Source organism: Eriocheir sinensis, chromosome 17, assembly GCF_024679095.1.
Source record: "Eriocheir sinensis breed Jianghai 21 chromosome 17, ASM2467909v1, whole genome shotgun sequence".
Lineage (NCBI taxonomy): Eukaryota > Metazoa > Arthropoda > Malacostraca > Decapoda > Varunidae > Eriocheir > Eriocheir sinensis.
The window spans coordinates 4,735,766-4,755,995 of record NC_066525.1 but is presented as its reverse complement, the minus strand read 5'-3'; the positions used below and the strand labels follow the sequence as shown (position 1 = coordinate 4,755,995).

The following is a 20,230-nucleotide window of genomic DNA, read 5'->3' as shown; positions in this document are numbered from 1 at the left end:
AGAACGGACGACCTGTAGTAGTAGTCGTCGTAGAGTCGTCGCAGTCGTGTCCTGGGGTCGTCTGCGGGCAGGGGCAGCGTGACGAAGAGTGTGTGGTTATCTGTAGATTCTTGGGTACCTGTGGCTGTCGCTGACGCTGCTAAGAGGACCGCCGCCCACGCCAGCATTCGACAGAGCCTGGAAGAGTGATGGTGAGAAAGGAGAGGAAGGAAAAGAAGGAAAGTAGGGGAGTTAGGAGGGAGGAAGGCAAGGGAAGAGAAAGGAAAGGAGGAAAGGAAAGAAGGGAAGTAGGGGAGGAAGGAGGGAAGGCAAGGGAAGAGAAAGGAAGGAGAGGGAAGGAAGAAGGAAAGTAGGGGGAGTTAGGAGGGAAGGCAAGGAAGAGAAAGGAAAAGGAAGAAGAAAGGAGAGGAAGGAAAAGAAGGAAAGTAGGGGAGCAAGGAGGAAAACAAGGGAAGAGAAAGGAAAGGAGAGGAAGGAAAAAAAGGAAAGTGGGGAGTTAGGAGGAAGGCAAGGGGAAGAAAGGAAAGGATGAAAGGAAAGGAGAGAATGATGGTCGTGGTGGTAATGGTTAGAGAGAGAAGAATGGAGGGTGTGGAGAGTAGGAGAAGAGAAGAAGAAGAGATAGAGAGAGAGAAAAGGATGGAAACAAGGTTGGAGAGAAGAATAGGAGGATGTGGAAGGAGCATAGGAAGGAGAGAAGAGAAAAGGGAAAGAGAGAAAAAAAAGAATGGAAAAGAAGGTGGAAGTGGCGATTAGTTGTTGAAAGAGGAGGAGGAAAAAAGAGTACAGTTATGGTAGTAGTAGTAGTAGTAGTAGTAGTAGTAGTAGTAGTAGTAGCAAAAACAACAATAACATTCTAGCATCAACTCCTTCATCTTGTATAGTGACTTACCTTTTTAACAGACGAGGATGAGGAGGGGCAGGTGGAGGTGGAGGTGGTGGTGGAGGTGGTGGTGGTGGTGGTGGGACAGACATAACAGCGGGCATCCTCCACCCTCGCCATACTGCTGTTCTGCTCCTATAGGCCTTACACACACACACACACACACACACACACACACACACACACACACACTTCCTGGAACAAAAGGGAGAAAGAAAACATGATTAAAATTACTACAATTCATTTTTTTTTCAATCTTCATTCATTCTTTGTTTTCTTTTCTCTTGTTTTCTGTTTTGTTATTATTATTATTATTATTATTATTATTATTATTATTATTATTATTATTATTATTTGCTTACGTGATTGTTATATATGCGTTTTCGTAGTTTTTTTTTATCTTTAATTATTTGTCTGTCTCTTATCTGTATCTGTCTCTGTCTGTCTGTCTGTCTGTCTGTCTGTCTGTCTACCTGTCTGCTTGCCTGTCTTTCTGTCGGTCGGTCTGCTTGTCTGTTATTCTATATATCTCTGTACCTACCTACCTCTCTGTCTGTCTCTTATCTGTCTCTGTCTCTGTTTGTCTGTCTGTCGGTCTTTCTACCTGTCTGCTTGCCTGTCTTTCTGTCGGTCGGTCTGCTTGTCTGTTATTCTGTCTGTCTCCTTACCTACCTGTCTGTCTGTCTGTCTCCTTTACCTGTCTGTCCTCTTTTCTCTATCTTTTCTTCCTACCTGTCTGTCTCTCCCTCCCCGAGCATAGCAGTGGAAAGGAAAGTGGTGGAAGTGTGCCCCACCGTGAAGCCGTGGAAGCCTGGCCTGCGCGCCCTGGATTTGTGTCACCTGGGCGAAGTAGCAGCGGCGGGGAGACTAATCACCGGGGATCGATATAATGCACAGGATGAAACGTTTAATTTAGACTCAGCCAGGCGCGGGGAATGTAGCAGAGTCAAGTTAATGCTGTCTTGAGCCTTGCCTTCTCGCCTTGCCTCCTTGCGTCCCCCACGATTTTACTGTTTTTTTGTGAGAGACGCGCCAGTACTCGTACCTACCTACATGCTGCTCGGATCTTCACTCAACCTTAACTTCAGCGACTTCGCCAAATGGAGCACCGGGGGGCAGCATGAACCAAGCCAGCGTTGCCAGCTCACCCTATTAACCTCTTTGCATTAACCGTTTTTTTTGCACTTATGACTCTTGACTGCAGCAAAAAAGACATCACCAATTAACCGTTTTGACGACAACTATTAAGTAATCTAGTTATCGTGGTGCAGGAGACGGTTTGTGGGTTAGAAATCGGAAAATATAATAGGCTAGGGGCGGCAATCTGGCCACATAGAACCAAGCAAGAGTTATACATCACGGCAGCCACTGTAAATAAAATTCGCCTGCACCACTAACAGGCGGGGCCGTCCAAGAGGTCCCCCAGAGAGCCTACCGGCGCTATAGGGACCACCTAAAAGAAAAGAAAAACCTATATCTTGACTTTAACACTTATCGAAGACACATAACGAAGAATAGTGGCTGTGAAGGTTTACGACGCTTTTTGGCATCTTTTGTATATCGTGTTCGTATTTTTCCTCTTTTCTCTTCCTTTGTTGCTATAAGGTAAGGAGTGAGTGGAAGGCTGATGATGACGTGGAAATATTTTTAGACTATTTCACCGATAGATAGATAGATAGATAAAATTGGATAGATAGATGGATAGATAGGCAGATACAGATAGATAGAGAGATAAAATTGGATAGATAAATGGATAGATAGGCAGATACAGATAGATAGATAGATAAAATTGGATAGATAGATGGATAGATAGACAGATACAGATAGATAGATAGATAAAATTGGATAGATAGATGGATAGATAGACAGATACAGATAGATAGATAGATAAAATTGGATAGATAGATGGATAGATAGACAGATACAGATAGATAGAGAGATAAAATTGGATAGATAAATGGATAGATAGGCAGATACAGATAGATAGATAGATAAAATTGGATAGATAGATGGATAGATAGACAGATACAGATAGATAGATAGATAAAATTGGATAGATAGATGGATAGATAGACAGATACAGATAGATAGATAGATAAAATTGGATAGATAGATGGTAGATACAGATACAGATAGATAGATAAATTGGATAGATAGATGGATGAATGAACAGATACCGTTGGATGAATATATATATAGATAGAGATAGAGAGATAGATATAGATATATAGAGAGAGATAACGGCACTCATGGGCGTGGGTTATGAATACCTAGGGAACAAGACCGAATTATTCTCTCTCTCTCTTTCTTTCGTAATCTTAGCTGTGCAGTTGTTTAAAGATGCCAAAACAACAACAACTACTACTACTACTACTACTACTACTACTACTACTACTACTACTACTACTTTCAAAACGGAGAGGAGAAAAAAACAAAAAGAAGAAAACGACAACAAAAAACAAGTATCCTACCTTCCTCCCTCCTTCTCTCCTCCTTCCCCTCTTCCCTCCCCTTTCGTAATACATGTCAATCAATTCCTCCCTCCCCCCTTCTCCCCCGCCCCCCCAGCGTGCCACCCCCCTACCCCTACCCTCTGTCACGCACATATAGTACTCGTGATACGCGACTCGTAGCGCTGCGTAACGCTATGGAGATGTCTTGACATAATCACGTATTAATTTCCCCTCTTTTATCTGTTTCTCTTTTCCCTCCCTTTCCTCTTCTTCTGCTCTTTTCTCCTCTCCTTCAGTCACGTACTAATTCACTCTTCTACTTATCTGTCCTCTTGTTCCTTCTCTTTCCTTTCCCTTCTCTCTCTGTTTATCTCCTTCTCATTCTCTTTTTTCACTTTCTTCCTTCAAGCTTCATTTTCTTATCTTTATCTATTTCTATCTTTATCTATTTATCTTTATCTCTTATCTGTTCCTTGTTCCTTCCTTCTCTTTCCTTTCCTTCTCTCTCTGTTTATCTCCTTCTCATTCTCTTTTTTTCACTTTCTTCCTTCTAGCTTCATTTTCTTATCTTCATCTATTTCTCTTTATGCTCTTTCCCTTCCCCTCTTTCAGCTCTCTTTCTCCTCTTCTTAATTCTTGCGTTTCATTCTCTTCTCTCTGTTTTTTCTCCTCCTCCTCCTCCCCTCTCTTTCCTTTCCCTTCCTTTCCTCCCCTTTTCGCTCTCTTTCTCCTCTTCTTAATTCCTTTGCGTTTCATTCTCTTCTCTCTGTTTTTTTTCTCCCTCCTCCCTCCTCCCCTCTCTTTCCTTTCCCTTCCTTTCTTCCCCTCTTTTCGCTCTCTTTCTCCTCTTCTTAATTCCTTTGCGTTTCGTTCTCTTCTCTCTGTGGTTTTTCCTCCTCCTCTCTCTCCCTCTTTCCTCTCCCTTCCTTTCCTCCCCTCCTTCCGCTCTTTCTCCACTTCCTATTCTCTTCTTGTCTTTTTTCCCTCTCTCCCTTTCCTTCCTTTTATCATATTTAATTTCCTTCTCTCTACCAGTTTCTTTTCCTTCCCTTCCTCTCCTCTTCCTTTCCTTTTGATACACCTGAATGCTCTTTTTTCTTCCTTTTCTCCTTCTCTTCTCTTCTCCTTCCTTTCCTTTCCTTTGCTTTCCCTTCCTATCCCTTCCTCTTCCATTTTATATTTTTACCGGAACAAAAAAAAAAAAAAAAAAAAAAAAAAATGAGGGACAAAAGGAGAAATAATTTGACGCCTCATGGTCTTATCCCCCTCTCTCTCTCTCTCTCTCTCTCTCTCTCTCTCTCTCTCTCTCTCTCTCTCTCTCTCTCTCTCTCTCTCTCTCTCTCTCTCTCTCTCTCTCTCTCTCTCTCTCCTGCGGATGAATCATTACTCATAACGGAGAGAGAACAAGGGCCACGCGACCACATATGAGAGAGAGAGAGAGAATAGTTGCCCTTGGAGGCGGAGTTTTACAAGAGTCAACATGTTCGAACCAGAAACAAACAAACACACACACATACAACAACAACAACAACAACAACAACAAGCTAACCTAACCTTTCCTCGTAGGGTTTGTTGGGTATGAAAAAGATGGAAAAAAACAAAAACAACAAAGATATTAAGACTAGATGGAAGAAGAGAAACAGATATAGAAAAAGAAAAAGAAGAGAAAGAATAATATTGATGACGATGATGATAGTGAAGAAAAAAAAGAAAGGAAAAAAAAATGAGTTGGACGGAAGTAAAGTACACACACACACACACACACACACACACACACACACACACACACACACACACATACATACGTCATTCCCTCACCTTCCTCCCTAATCACAGGTGTCTTTCTCTCCCTTCTTAAGACTCCTCCCTTCTTTCCCTTCCCTCTACTTCCTTACGACTCCTCAGCCTCATCATCATCATCTCCATTGTCCTCCTCCTCCTCCTCCTGTTACCGTTCTTCCTTACGACTCCTCTTCCTCATCGTCATCTTCATTGTCCTCCTCCTCCTCCTCCTCCTCCTCCTCCTCCTGTTACTGTTCTTCCTCACGACTCCTCCTCTTCATCATCGTCATCTTCATTGTCCTCCTCCTCCTCCTCTTACTGTAATTGTTCCTTTGTTTTGTTTTATCTTCCTCGTCTTTTTTTTCCTCGTCCTCATCGTCATCAATATAATTCTTCTTTTTCGTTTTCTTCTTCTATCTGTTTATTTTCTTCCACTTCTTACTCTGTTCTCCTTTCTCTTTCTCTCATTTTCATTTTCTCTTTCTCTCATCTTCATCTTTTTTTTTTCATCATCAATACATTTCTTCCTTTTCTTTCATTTTCTACCTATTTTTCCTCTTCCACCTCCTCCCCTTCTTCTCTCTTTTCCTCCTCCTCCCCCTCCTCCTCTACTTTTTTTCCTCCTCCTCGTTGTCATCAATATAGTGCTTCATTTTCATTTTCCTCCTCCTACCTTTTCCTCCTCCACCACCACCACCACCGCCTCCTCCTCTTCCTCCTCCTCCTACACTCTCGCCTACCACCTCTACGCCACGCCCATAATCTCAGCCGCATTAAACAGCCCGTTGCATGGAGAACAGTAACTCAGGGGGCCATATTTTCAAACAATTCGGCGGCCTGGTAGATACACTCATTTGACAAGGCTTTCGTAGGAGTTGGGAGGGGGGTTGGATTGGGGGTAGTTCTGTGACCCTGGTGGTAGTTTGACAAAGCTCCGGTACCATCACACCACACATATGACAAGTCTTTCGTAGGAGCTGTGTGTGTGTGTGTGTGTGTGGGAGGGGGGCTTTCCATGTAGGGTAGCTCTGTGACCCTGGTGTTAGTTTGACAAAGCTCTCTTACCATCACACCACACATATGACAAGGCTATGATAGTTGTGGGGGGCCTGGTGGTATTATGACAAGGCCTCTGTATCCGTATCATCACACATTTGACAAGGCTTTCGTAAGAGTTGTAAGAATCATTTCCATGGGAGGTAGTTGGAAGACCCTGGTGGTAGTGACAAGGGCACTGTACCAACTCACTCATATTTGACAAGGCGTACATAGGGGTTGTTGGTGTTCTTTCCATGGGTAGTCGCATGAGCCTGCTGGTAGATTGACAAGGCTTCTGTATTGCCATGGACGTCAAAACACATCCATGAGAACGCGATTAATCTCCTTTTCCTCCACGTGGGATAGTTTTATGACCCTGGTGGTAGTTTGACGAGGCTTCTGCATTACCATGAACGTAAGAAAACACTCATGAGAACGCGACTTAGTCTCCTCTTCGGCCTTTGGGAATTGTTATCGGCGTCGCAGACGCCGATCAACAGATTGTCCATCTTCTTGTTGTTGTTGTTCTATTCAAGTTGTTTTTCTGGCTTACCCATGCATTGTAGTCATGACATTGTATAATAACATTTGTTAGCCCTGATGAACCCTACAACATGGCATTATAAACAAAATCAGCTGTTTTTTTCTACGTCTTGGCCTGTGGCGCCGGTAGGCCTTCATAGTAGTGCCTGGTGGTCTGCCCCAGCCCGCTGTGGCGCAGGCAAGTGTTTATAGTGGCGCCATCTTTACTTTTCAGCATTTTCCATTTTAGACTCCTAGTTGCATAATATAAATTGTTGGGGTGTGTTGGAGGGTCAGGCGACGCCGATCTAGCACAGTTTTTGTGCTATTAACACTTGTTGATGTGACAGGCGGAGGAAGCGTCTGAGAGCGACCTTAATAAATTGGTTCTCATTTCGCTTTAATCTCTCGTTAAATCAATTATAAGAGACGTGATTCAGTTCAGAGTGTAGTTACGTAACGCTGATGAAGAGACCGTGTGATTCAGACTGACTACCACGCTCTACCTCTTTCCTTTCCTTCGTCTTCTTTCTCTTATCTTTCCTTTTCATTTTTCTCCGTTTTCCTCTCCCTCATTCTCTTCCTACTCTCTTTTCTTTTGTATTTTCCTCCTCCATTTCCTCTTCGACTCCTACTTTTTCTTTACTTCCTCCTCCTCCTCATTTCCTCCTCCTTCTGGGAAATATATATACCTTTCTCCTCCTTCTAATTTTTCTTCCTCCTTTTCATTCTTCTCGTTCTTGGTCTCGTCATACTCTTCTTCTTCTTCTTCTTCTTCTTCCTCCTTCTCGACTGATTAAGTCATTAAGTCCATAAAATCACCAAATCTTCTGTACTTCCTGGAGGCGTGGTTTTGTTTCTTCCTCGTTTCCGCTCCTGTCCTCCTCCTCCTCCTCCTCCTCCTCCTCCTCCTCCTCCTCCTCTTCCCTTCCCTTCACTATGCCTATCTGTCTCTCCTGTCTTTTCCCCTTCGTTCCTTCAAGCATCATTTCCCTTCTTTTTATCAATTTCTTTTTCCTTCCTTCCTCCCCTCCTTCAGGTATTTTCTCCTCTCCTTCCTTCCTCTCCACCCTTCTCTTTATGTGTATTTTTTTCCTTTCCTTTCCTTCCTCCTCCTCCTCCTCCTCTTCTTCTGAACTTTAAAACACGCAAGGGAAGAAGAGAATAGAAAACGGGTTGACAGATATGACTCAATTCTTTTACTGATACGATTCAATCCTATTTTCTATGACGGAGATGAGCACTGAGGCAACGCACACCTATAGAGTATGCCACTAACTTTACTACCATTCCTCAACGCCCTCTACTCTATCTCCTCCCTCCCTCCCGAGCCCCCTTCCCTCTCCCTTCCCCCTCCTTCCTTTCCCCTGCCCACTCCACTCCACCCTTCCTTCTCTTCCTACATCCACTTATTCATCCACTCAAAGTATACCGTCTCTTCCACCTCATTTGCTTTACACACACACACACACACACACACACACACACACACACACATTAATACACGGTCTGAATCACCTCCTCCTCCTCCTCCTCTTCATCATCATAATTCTTCTTTTTCCTCTTTCTTACTCTTCTTTTTATTTTTATTTTTTCCTCTTCTCCTTGTTCTTGTTATTTAGTTTGTTCATGTTCTTTTTCCTGTTCAGCTTTTTCTCTCTCCTTGTCCTTCTCCTCCTCCTTCCTTTTTTTCCTTCTTATTCTTCTTTTCCTTGTTCATCTCCTCCTCTTCCTTCTCCTTCTCCTCCTATTTCTTCTACTTCTTCATTCAGTCATCTAGTCAGTCAGTCAGTCAGTCAGTCAATTGGCAATCTCATTAGGCCTCTACAATATCAGTCAGTCTATCAACCAGTCAGTCAGTCAAGATATCTCACTAACTCTAAAAAGTCAGTCTATCAATTAGTTAATCAGTCAGTCAGTCAATTGTCAATCTCATTAGGCCTCTACAATATCAGTCAGTCTATCAACCAGTCAGTCAGTCAAGATATCTCACTAACTCTAAAAAGTCAGTCTATCAATTAGTTAATCAGTCAGTCAGTCAATTGTCAATCTCATTAGGCCTCTACAATATCAGTCAGTCTATCAACCAGTCAGTCAGTCAAGATATCTCACTAACTCTCTAAAAAGTCGGTCATGCAGTCTATCAGTTAGTTAATCAATCACTCAGTCAGTCAAGAGGTGAATGGAGATGGTTGACTGGATTTGACTGATTGGTACTTTGCATTCCACTCACCTATGCAGTTACTTTGTCTCACGCATCACTGACTGTTTGACTGATTGACTGATCCACGCAATCCATCTAAATTTCCTCTCTCTCTCTCTCTCTCTCTCTCTCTCTCTCTCTCTCTCTCTCTCTCTCTCTCCTTTCTTTCTTTATTGACAGGATATGTGACGTTGATTAGTGCGCTGTCTCTCTCTCTCTCTCTCTCTCTCTCCTTTCTTTCTTGATTGACTGGATATGTGACGTTCATTAGTGCTCTCTCTCTCTCTCACACACATACACTTACCTGAAGATTTAAAACAATAGACGCTTTCCTTTCTTTTCTTCTTTCTCCTTTATTTTTATTTTCTTCTTTTCTTTGTCTTCTTCACCAACTCTTTTTTTTCTTCAGTCCACCACTAACACAATTTTTTTTCTTTGATTCGTCTTTCCCTCGTTTTCTTTTCCTTTCTTTTTTTTCCGTTATCGTCCATAAGCTGCTTCACGTATCTCCTTTTTATCCTACAAAGCCGAGACACACGTCAGTCAGCTGTTAATAGTTCAGCCCAAAGGGTCTTCCAGTTATGCCACCAGTCAGCCATGCACATACTCCTCTAGTCAGCCCGTCACTTAAGACAGCAGCCAACTATGTCCTCGGTCACTCACTCAGCCAGTCAGCCAACTCTTTAGACGTCCAGTGAGTCAGTCGGTCAAGAGAGTTAGTCAGCACAGTCACTTTAGCCAGTCAGTAAGTTGGTCACAGTCACTCGGGTTTAGTCCATCTCTCAGTTAGCCAAAGAGACAGGCAGGATTTGGCTCAACAGTTCTGTCAAGGTTAGTTCAGTCAGACAGGCAGGAAGTCAGTCAGAGAACCAGTTAGCACTTATTTTCATAGTTCTGCCAACAGGTAAACTCAGTCAGCACCAATCAGGAAACCAGTCAGAGAACCAGTTAGAATAATTTCACAGTTTTGTCAGCACGATAACTCAGTCAGCCAGTCAGAGTTAATCAGAGAGTGGTCAGCGCGATAACTCCAAAGTCAGCAATCGATCTTTAACAGTTATCATCCATGTCAACAAATCGTCACCCAGCACTTGGCTCAGCAGTTAAGTCAGATCGATCACTCAGTCAGCCAGTCACTCACAAATCAACACTAGTGCTTCACAGTCTCTTTGAAGCCTTTTTACGAACCAACAAAGAACCTGCAACACTTCAACACACCGACAACACAAACAGTAGCAACAGTAGCGGTAGTAGCACCAACAACAGTAGCACTTTTGTTTGTAAGTTTCCGCTGCTAGAAAAGGAGCTGGAGGTGGAGGTGGTGGAGGGGTACTTCTTCATCCACTCATCCAGCTAGTCAGTTAGTCAGTTAGCCTCAGAGGGAGACAGACAGACAGACAGACAGGCAGACAGACAAGGGTTCTGTGATTCGTGTTCTCTCGTTGACGCCCAGGAAGAGAGTGAATCGAAGTGCATCTGGGCCATCTCCTCCTCCTCCTCCTCCTCCTCCTCTTCTTCCCTTTCCTTCGCTACCTTCCCCTCTTCTCCTCTTCCTCCTCCTCCTCTTCTTCCCTTTCCTTCGCTACCTTCCCCTCTTCTTCTCCTCTTCCTCCTCCGCGTCATTGTCTTCGTCCTCACTTCTTTTCTTCTCTTTCCCCATTTTCATCTTTTGTTTTCTTTCTTCTTCTCGTTCTTGTTTTCCTTTTCCTTCTTGTTCTTCTCCGGTTGCCCCAGTCTGTGTACTCTTCTGCTTCTCTCGTCTCCTCCTCCTCCTCCTCCTTTTCTTCGTCTTCTTTCTTATCCTCGTCCTTTCTTCTCTAGTCTCCCTATCCAATCCATTTCTCTCTTTTTTTCTTCTTTTCTTCATCTTCTCTCTTCTTTTTCTTCCTCTTCTTCTTCTCTAACCTCCCCCACTCTCAGACACACAGGTAGAGTGAGGAACAAATTGGACTGTCTCGGCCCTGATTAGATATTGCACGCTATATATTCATTGCCTGCTTGCATCGCCCCCCCCCCCCGCCCCCCGCCCCCCTTACACCCCCTCCCCCCTACAAATCATCCTTCAACCTGCTTCAACCTGCCCCGCCTGTGCCTCCTTCCTCCTCCTCCTCCTCCTCCTTCTACATAATTCCACCAATCACTCACTCAGTCTCCTTTTCTTTTGCTTCTTCATCTTCTTTTTCCCTTTTTTTTTGCTACGTACTTTTCTACTTTTTTTTCATTCTTCTAGTTCTTGTTCTTTGTCTTGTTCTTCTTCTGCTTCAAGTTCCTCCTTTTCTTCCTCTTTTTCTTCTTTTTCTTCTTATCATTTTCCCTCATCATCATCATCATCTTTTTCTTACTTTTCTTCTTGTTCTTGATTTTGTTCTTCTCCTTTTTATTCTTTTCATTCTCCCTCCTCCTCCTCATCATCATCATCTTTTTCTGATCTTTTCTACTTTCCTTCTTGTTCTTGATCTTGTTCTTCTCCTTCTCCTTGTTCTCCCTTTTCTTCCTCCTCCTCCTCCTCCACCTGAACACCTTGCGTGAGTGGGTGGGCCTAGTCACGGATGTTACCTGGTTAAGCGGAAATCCACCCCCCCCCCCATACTTTCCTCCAACCACCTCCACTCCACCTCTCCTCCACCGTCCATTCAACCAGCCTTCCTCCTCCACCCAGTCACGTGTATACAGTTAACTCGGCTCAGTCTTATTAAGGATGGGAGGACACACACACACACACACACACACACACACACACACACACACACACACACACAGCACTAATAACACTACCACTACAACTACCACTACAAACTAACTAAGTATTTCTTATTCAAATTTTCATACGGACTAAAAATATCAACAGAGACTTAAGGAATTTCCACCCTCCTCCACCCTCTCTCCCTCAACACACATACCTTGCCTCGGCGCTCATCTCCGTATCATTGTGGAGTCCCTGTCCTAACCCTGGGTAGGTGAAGGGTAAGGAGCCGCTATCTATGTATGCCCAAACGGAGGGACACGAACGAGCCACCCTGAAAATGAAAAACTAGTGGTGTTAGATAGAAATGGGGGAATAGATAGTTAGAGAGAGATAGAGAAAGAAATAGCTAGAAATAGATATAGATAGTTAGGAATAGAGAACATAAAGAAATATAGATGGTTTAAAGTGAGGCAACATTTTTGTTTTTTTAGGGAGGAGGGAAAATAGCACTCTCTCCTTTTTATCTATCTTTTTTTATCTCTTCTTTTTATTTTGCTTTTATTACTTTGCCTGCTATAAAGAAAGGGGAAGTTAGTAAAGCAAAAGAGCCATTTCATCACACTAGGAAAGCGTATTACCACACAGAATAGTCACAACTTCTTTCTTCAAGCGTCAAGATGTTCAAGTATCCCTTTCAGTCTTACGTACTCTCTGGTTCCGTTGGAGAGAGTGAATATTATGGGAGACCCTGCCAAAAAGACTACCACCTACCCCCACCACCCCTACCCAACTCCCCTGTGTTACATAAAAGAGAGGAGATGAAGAAGAGAGGAGAGGAGATGGGTGAAGAGAGGAGAGGAGATGAGAAGAGAGGAGATGAAGAAGCGGGGAGAGGAGATGAAGAATAAAAAAAGAAGAGATGAAGAGGAAAGGAGATGAAGAGGAAAGAAGAGGAGATGAAGAGGAAAGAAGGGGAGAGGAAGAGGAAAAAAGGAGATGAAGAAGAGGGGAGAGGAGATGAAGAGGAAAGAAGAGGAGATGAAGAGGAAAGAAGGGGAGAGGAAGAGGAAAAAAGGAGATGAAGAAGAGGGGAGAGGAGATGAAGAGGAAAGAAGAGGAGATGAAGAGGAAAGAAGGGGAGAGGAAGAGGAAAAAAGGAGATGAAGAAGAGGGGAGAGGAGATGAAGAGGAAAGAAGAGGAGATAAAGAGGGAAGGAGAGATGAAGAGGAGACGAAGAACAGAGGAAAGAAAGGGAGAGGAGATGAAGCGAAAAGAAGAGGAGATAAAGAAGAAAGTAGAGGATAAGAGGGAAGGAGAGGAGATGAAGTCCAGGACCGAGACACAGGGAAAGGGCTAACCCAATACAACGAACTCTTATGAACACGTAGAGCAGCATACACTATAACAACGCGTGGCCTCAGTGCTCATCTCCGTCACATTAGCCCTGGAACACTATAACGGGCTTTTTTTTATCTTCCTTTCTTTACCCTTGAGCTGCCTTCCATACTGTTAAAAAAATGCTATCATGACAAGGAGGGAAGGAGAATGACACCCTGGATAATGTGTACTCTCACGAAAGCCATCTAATCCTGTATGATAATTTAAGTTTATGTCTCCATGGTCATTAGGAATACGTATCTGTGGGCAATCATCTCGTGGCGGAACCGTGAGAGTAACTGTGGAATCATATGGAATCCTTAACACGAGACAGACTGGGAGGCTTCACCATCCCGTTAGTGTAATAAAATCTAACGTGTCCCGACCCAGGAAAACTAGACAAAAGAAGGAAAAACTGGGACACGAGCGTAAGGAGGAACCAGACAGCAAGACACAACAAAACCAGATAGTGAATAAACCAACATAGGAATGAAAGAAAAAACGTATATATGGGACACGAGTAGAAGGGAAGAGCCAGACAGCAAGAGAGGACAGTGTGTTGAACCAGAGAGGAGGACAAGCCTGTGTGTTGAACCAGAGAGGAGGACAAGCCTGTGTGTTGAACCAGAGAGCAAGACAAGCCTGTGTGTTGAACCAGGGAGGAGGACAAGCCTGTGTGTTGAACCAGAGAGGATGACAAGCCTGTGTGTTGAACCAGAGAGCAAGACAAGCCTGTGTGTTGAACCAGAGAGGAAGACAAGCCTGTGTGTTGAGCCAGAGAGGAGGACAAGCCTGTGTGTTGAGCCAGAGAGGAGGACAAGCCTGTGTGTTGAACCAGAGAGGAAGACAAGCCTGTGTGTTGAACCAGAGAGGAAGACAAGCCTGTGAGTTGAACCAGGGAGGAGGACAAGCCTGTGTGTTGAACCAGGGAGGAGGACAAGCCTGTGTGTTGAACCAGAGAGGAAGACAAGCCTGTGTGTTGAACCAGAGAGGAAGACAAGCCTGTGTGTTGAACCAGAGAGGAAGACAAGCCTGTGTGTTGAACCAGAGGGCAAAAGAAGACAATGTGTAGAACCAAATAGCAAAACTAGGCAATATATACACCAGCAATGGAAAAAAATAATAAAAAAAGCAATGTACAGTGTGTGGACCGTTTGAGACAACACACACCTAAAAAAACTTATCTCAGAACCGTAAGAGAGGAAGGCGTTGCAAGGGAAGACTCGCCGCCAGCCGTGACTAGAATTAACGAAGAAGAATTGATTAACTGGAGCTCGATAGGGTGCGATTGTGAAAGAAAGAAAGGAAGAAAAAAAAAAAAAGATCCTAACGTATAGAAGCCCAGGCATAAATTTCAATCAATCAATCAAATATGTAAATAAAATAAATGAAATAGACAAAAAATGAAGAAAATACATAAAAGGCAAATATTAAAAGAACTAATGACACAAGTTAGGTATAATAATAATGAGAGAGAGAGAGAGAGAGAGAGAGAGAGAGAGAGAGAGAAGCCGTGTGAGAACAACCAAGAGGGGTAGTTGGCAGGAGGGGGGGGGGGAGGGGGAGGGGAGGAATGTAGAGGTCCTGAACCACAGCTTGGGCAGGTCACAGGCCTTATTATCACCCCTCCCTCCCCCTCCCCTCCCTCCTCTTCCTCTCCTCCTGTCCTCTCCCACATCCCACCACAGAGGACCACTCATCCCCCTTCTCCCTCCCCCCCTCGCCACTCAGCATGCAACGACACCCCTCACCCCCACCCTCACCCCTCACCCCCCGCCGCCGCCTGACACAAGACATCTGTCCCGCGGCGCTTAATGGCGGTATTTATGTAACGCGGCACAAACTTACTCGTGGGAAAACCAATCGGGTGCACCGGGCAGCGGCAGGTTTCCCCTCCCGGAGAGTTTCCCAGGCCGGGGTCGCCGTGGCGGGGCCCTCAATGACGGCAGCCGCGTGTTGGCTCGTTGGCTGCGGCGCCGCGGGGCGGGGCTTAGCGGCGCCTGCTGCCTTGCCATTGGCCGCCGTGGGGCCGCTGCTGCTGCCAGTGGAGCATCAATGAAGTGAGGTATATGAGGCCGCCATGAGGGTCCCGTACGCTAGTGTACAACGTTACGTTGGTTGGTGTGTGGCCACGTCAAGCCCTCGCACGGCCACTGCCTCACGCGTCGCCAACCGTCCCTCACGCCGCAGCCCGTGCAGCTCGCAGCCTCCAGGACGCAGCCCTCCCGACGAAACAAGAGTCTAGTGGCCAAAGAGTGAGTGTGCGTGTGTGTGGTCCGTCAGAGGATACCTGGCTGCCCTGCGTGACCCCAGTGCCACCCCGCCACCGCCGTCATGAAGTCAGGCACCTCGCGTTCCCCTCGCGGCCCACCGGAGGTGCGGCAGGAGCGGCAGGAGATCCGTGAGTACCTGGACAAGTTACGGCAGCTGGTGCCGGGCTGCCCCAAGGCGGGCAAGCTGTCCCGGCTGGCGGTGATCCAGCACGTGATCGACTACATCGTGGAGCTGCAGGACACTCTCGTGCACCACCCCGCCAACGCCGCCGCCCTGGCCGTCGAGCAAGACGTGGCGCGCCTCGCACACGTCGACCCGCTGCTCGCCCTCCAGCGGCTCAGCGCCCACAAGTACCCGCACGGTGCTGCTCCGCTGACGCCCGAGGACCACAAGGCCGCCGGACCCGCCCCCGCCGCCAAGACAAGTGCTGACCCCTCCATGACCGCTGCCACAGTCAGGAAAAACAGCAGTAGCTGCAGGAGGCCGCTAGGCGTGCTGTCCTCCCTCAAAAACCAAAGGCATTAACGCCCCGCCCTTCCGGGCACTGCCCCAGCACCGCCGCCGCCCGTGAGAGAAGGACAATGTTGATGCGGCGAGTTTGAGACAACAGCTGTGTGGCCAGGCCCGTCACGCGGCGCGCACGCCAGACGCCCCAAAGAGAGGTGTGGCCGGTGCCCTCCGCCACGCCGGCCCTGACCCGTCCGACGGCCCGCTGCCCATATTGGAAACAAGACCTGGCCCGGCCTCCCCCTCCTGGGCCCTGCAGGCGGTGACCCCCTCCCCACACTTAACCTGGAAACACCACCAGCTGCCATCGCATCCCGGGCGTGGGGCTGCCTGCCGCCTGCCGCCCACGCCTGCAGGGACGCGCGGCGTGGCTGTGATGAGCGGAAGGTGACATGCGGGCGGCGGCACACCTGCACGAGATGCTGCTGGTGACAACCTTCCCCCACCCCCCCCGTCTCCTCCGCCTCCTCTACTTCCTCTGCTGGGCCATAACCCCTTCGCCCCCCTCCCTTCTCTTCACACGAACCGCTCCCGCCCTGCTCCTGAACACCTGCTTGGAGGAGGAAGTGCAGCTGGTCCAGGCGGCGCCACGTGACACTCCGTCCGGGGTCAGCACCGATAAGAGAGGCCGCCCCGCCCCCCCCCCCCGCGGCCCGGCGCCTCCGGCCCGCTGGGGCCCGGCCCGGCGGCGCGCCGGGGTGACGGACGGCGGCAGCAGGTGCGACAGGCACCAGGTGCGTATCCCCCCAGCCACCCCATTGACGCAGGCGGCCTCACCGCCCTGTCTCCCACTTACTTACTCACTCATGTATTTTTCTTGAGCCTCAACATTGGCTGTATGTTGGCACTTAATGAAGGTTGGCCTTGAGTCACCCCACGTTCACGCTCCTAGACATCCACACAGTTATTCAGCTCAACGATCGAGTTTCACCCGCACGGGAGTACCAAACACAGCCCCGGGCGGCGGCCACCTGGGCCGCGCCCCTCGCCCTACGAGTGTTAATGATCCTTCTCCTCCCACCAGGTTCCACGAGGCGCCTCTTGCTCGTCCTGCCCTGGGTCGCCAGGGTCACCAGCACGCCCGTGCGGCGCCACGCCCTCAAGGTCACAACAGGTCACCCCGCGATGGACGGACCGCCGCGGCTCCTTGCCGCACACACCGGCGAGGCGGCGGCAGATATAGTGTGCCCGTCACTCCTCCCCTCCTCTCCCGCCAGGCAGAGCAGGTCCCGGCGGCGTGACGGCCGGGCCGCCGCCTTGGGCCCACAAGGCTGGCGGGCGAGGCTGCGGCGGCAAAGGCTTTCATAAAACATCGTGAAGGTGACGCCCCGTACTCCCTCCCCAGCGTGCCTCCCCCCCAAACTCGGCCGTCACCTGGGCACCTCCCCCCGCGCTGACTGGGGGGGCGGCCCGCCCGACACCCCCGCCTCCGCCTACTGAATTATTTGCGGCGGGAACCGTTAAGCGGCGCACAAGGCGACATCTGTCCAATAATCGCCACGGATCAATTATTAAATATCTGGCCAGCTGCCGCCACTCCGCCGCGGCGTCAGCTGCCGCGGGAGGCTCACGCCGCCACGGCCGCGCCCGTGACGCGGGGCACCAGCTGCCGCTCCGCCCCGCCCCGCCGCGGCCCCTAAAAAAAGGCTACACCTGTGCCACATCTTTCACTGGACGTCTCGACGAGCCGCTCCGCCCGGCACTGTGTGTGTGTGTGTGTGTGTGTGTGTTGGTGTGTGTGTAGGGCCGCCAGCAGGTGTGGCACGCCGGGTGTCTATCCTCGCCGCCACAGCCGCTCGTGTGACACAGTTCCGCCATCTGTGTAAACATTCATCAGTCTCGCGGCGGCGGCGGCGGCGGGGCAGCTGTGGCGGCCTGCGTGTGTGTGTGTCAATGTTCATTACCTCGGCACGCTGACTAACCAAGAGTTGCGACCGCGGTGCCTCCCCTCCCCTGCCCTCTGCCTCCCCTCCCTTCCCCTGCCCACGCACCCATCCCGCTCATCCACTTTCTTGTTACTCAATATTCATCACAAATCCCACGTGTGTAGCTTTCTGTGGCAGGGAGAGGAGGAGGAGAGGCGAGAGAGCAAGAAACAGGTGACAGGGAGGAGGGAGCGAGGAGAGGGAGAGGCGTGAGGGAGCTGGCAACGATGACTGGGAGAGAGAGAGAAAGCTTTAGAGAGGAGGAGGAGGCGGAGGAGGTGGTGATGGCGGTGGTGTCTTCCTCAGGTATCCTACACACCTTTTGCTTCCTTATACACCCGCTACAACCCCCCCCCCTCCCCCCACCCACCCTGCCTCAGTGCTACACTCACCCCGCCCAAGGCAAAACGGGGTGGTAAGGGAGGTAGGGGAGGGGAGAGGGTTGAGGGGCTCTGGGTACTCCTCTTCCTCCTCTCCCCTCACCTCTCACCCTTCCTCTCCTCCTCTTCCTCCTCCTCCTCCTCCTCTCTTCTTCTTCCTATGCTAAGTCATCTTCCTGTTTTTTCTTCTTGTTTTGTTTTGTTTTTCTTTTCTTTTTTACGTTTGTTTGTATCAGTGTTGCTTCTTCCTCCTCCTCCTCCTCCTCCTCCTCCTCCTCCTCCTCTTCCTCCTTCAGGCACTCCATTTCTGTACCCTGTAATCTGGACTTGTATTCTCTCCTCCAAACACACACACACACACACACACACACACACACACACACACACACACACAATAAAAACAGCAATATCCCCTTGAAGGTAAATAATAATAATGATAATAATAATAATAATAATAAAGGAAACAAAGTAAAATGTCAACAGAATAAGTCTTGCCAGTCGTTCCTACTCCTCTTCCTACTCCTCCTCCTCCTCCTCCTCCTCCTCCTCCTCCGCCTCCTCCTCTTCCTCCTCCTCCACAACAGAATGTTCACCCAAAACATCCCACTCAGAAAACATGTGTCTTTCCACCCCTCTCCCTCCTCCTCCTCCTCCTACTCCTTCTCCCCCTCCCCACCTGTCACCGTATTACCTGGCGAGGGTCAAGGGAGGTGGGAGGGGGGGGGGGTGCCACAACCTGACCTCCAGCCCCTCCACTTCCTGTAAACACAATTGGTAGCAGTACGAAACTCTCTCTCTCTCTCTCTCTCTCTCTCTCTCTCTCTCTCTCTCTCTCTCTCTCTCTCTCTCTCTCTCTCTCTCTCTCTCTCTCTCTCTCTCTCTCTCTCTCGGATGCCACCCAAAAGTTGCGGATTATGGCCTGTGTATGTGTGTGTGTGTGTGTGTGTGTGTGTGTGTTTCCCGGCAGGTCTGGGTCTTATTCTTGTCTATCATGTGTACAAATATTAATAAATATTTATGTGTGTGTACGTCTGTGTGTATGTATGTATGTACGTATGTGTGTATTTATATTATCAATTGCGTTGTACATTAATACGTGTCGCCGTGAATGAATTAATAAAGTATTTTTATATTTAATATGTATTGTTTTTATTTCGTCACTAGTGGAAGAGAAGAAGGAGAAGGAGGAGGAATAGAGAGAGAAGGAATGAGCAAAAGAGGAAGACACAAAAAAATAGATAGACAGGAAGATATAGAGAAAGCAAAGACTAAAGAGAATGAAGGGAAGATAAAAGGAGGAGGAATAGACACATGATAGAAAGATATAGAGAAAGCAATGGTAAAAGAGAATGAAGGGAAGAAAAAAGGAGGAGGAATAGAGACATATGGGAGAATAAGAAGACAGAAAGAATAAGAGAGAGAGAAGACACAAAAAAGAGATAGATAGATAGGAAGATATAGAGAAAGCAAAGACTAAAGAGAATGAGGGGAAGAGAAGAGGAGGAGGAATAGAGACATATGGGAAAATGAGGAGACAGAAGGAATGACCGAGAGAAGGAGACACACACAAAAAGATAGATAGATAGGAAGATACAGAGAAAGCAAAGACTAAACAGAATGAGGGGAAGAGAAGAGGAGGATGAATAGAGACATATGGGAGAATGAGGACACAGAAGGAATGAGAGAGAGAAGGAGACACACACAAAAAGATAGATAGATAGGAAGATACAGAGAAAACAAAGGTAAAAGAGACTGAGGGGAAGAGAAGAGGAGGAGGAATAGAGACATATGGGAGAATGAGGAGGCAGAAGGAATGAGAGAGAGAGGAAGGAACACACACTAAAAGATAGATAGATAGGAAGATACAGAGAAAGCAAAGACTGAAGAGAATGAGGGGAAGAGAAGAGGAGGAGGAATAGAGACATATGGGAGAATGAGGACACAGAAGGAATGGGAGAGAGAAGGAGACACACACAAAAAGATAGATAGATAGGAAGATACAGAGAAAGCAAAGACTAAAGAGAATGAGGGGAAGAGAAGAGGAGGAGGAATAGAGACATATGGGAGAATGAGAAGACAGAAGGAATGAGAGAGAGAGAGGAACACACACTAAAAGATAGAGAGATAGGAAGATAAAGCAACGGTAAAAGAAAATGAGAGGAAGAGAAAAGGAAGAAAAGAAGAGGAGGAGGAGGAGGA

General features: G+C 47.5%; 4 protein-coding genes across 7 annotated transcripts in view; 2 read left to right on the top strand and 2 right to left on the bottom strand.

Moving 5' to 3' along the window:
- Positions 1-1,069, bottom strand: part of LOC126999810 (uncharacterized) — a 64,247-nt gene extending 63,178 nt beyond the window's left edge. Inside the window, exon 1 of the mRNA XM_050862806.1 lies at positions 893-1,069. Coding sequence (XP_050718763.1) covers positions 893-1,003 — 111 coding nt within the window. The 5' untranslated portion in view covers positions 1,004-1,069. The remainder of the gene's footprint in view (positions 1-892) is intronic.
- LOC126999816 (protein extra-macrochaetae-like) overlaps positions 1-18,417 on the top strand; it is a 53,170-nt gene extending 34,753 nt beyond the window's left edge. Inside the window, exon 2 of one of the 2 annotated variants that reach the window (XM_050862826.1) lies at positions 16,751-18,417. In XM_050862826.1, the coding sequence (XP_050718783.1) occupies positions 16,751-16,909 (159 nt within the window). In that variant the 3' untranslated portion in view covers positions 16,910-18,417. The remainder of the gene's footprint in view (positions 1-16,750) is intronic. The other variant, XM_050862827.1, reaches the window with a different exon arrangement.
- Positions 1-20,230, bottom strand: part of LOC126999809 (uncharacterized) — a 162,039-nt gene that overhangs the window by 37,602 nt on the left and 104,207 nt on the right. Inside the window, exon 25 of one of the 3 annotated variants that reach the window (XM_050862805.1) lies at positions 11,787-11,898. The exons of the other annotated variants lie outside the window; for them this stretch is intronic. Within the exon in view, the coding sequence (XP_050718762.1) occupies positions 11,861-11,898 (38 nt within the window). The 3' untranslated portion in view covers positions 11,787-11,860. Of the gene's footprint in view, positions 1-11,786; positions 11,899-20,230 lie in introns of those variants that run through there. 3 annotated transcript variants of the gene reach the window in all.
- On the top strand, positions 14,788-15,958 carry LOC126999817 (protein extra-macrochaetae-like). Its single transcript, XM_050862829.1, has one exon. The coding sequence runs from the start codon at positions 15,280-15,282 to the stop codon at positions 15,742-15,744; it is 465 nt and encodes a 154-aa protein (XP_050718786.1). The 5' UTR covers positions 14,788-15,279; the 3' UTR covers positions 15,745-15,958.

What these genes read in the sequence shown, in the direction of transcription:
- LOC126999817 (XM_050862829.1), top strand. Translation starts at nt 15,280, where the DNA reads ATGAAGTCAGGCACCTCGCGTTCCCCTCGCGGCCCACCGGAGGTGCGG.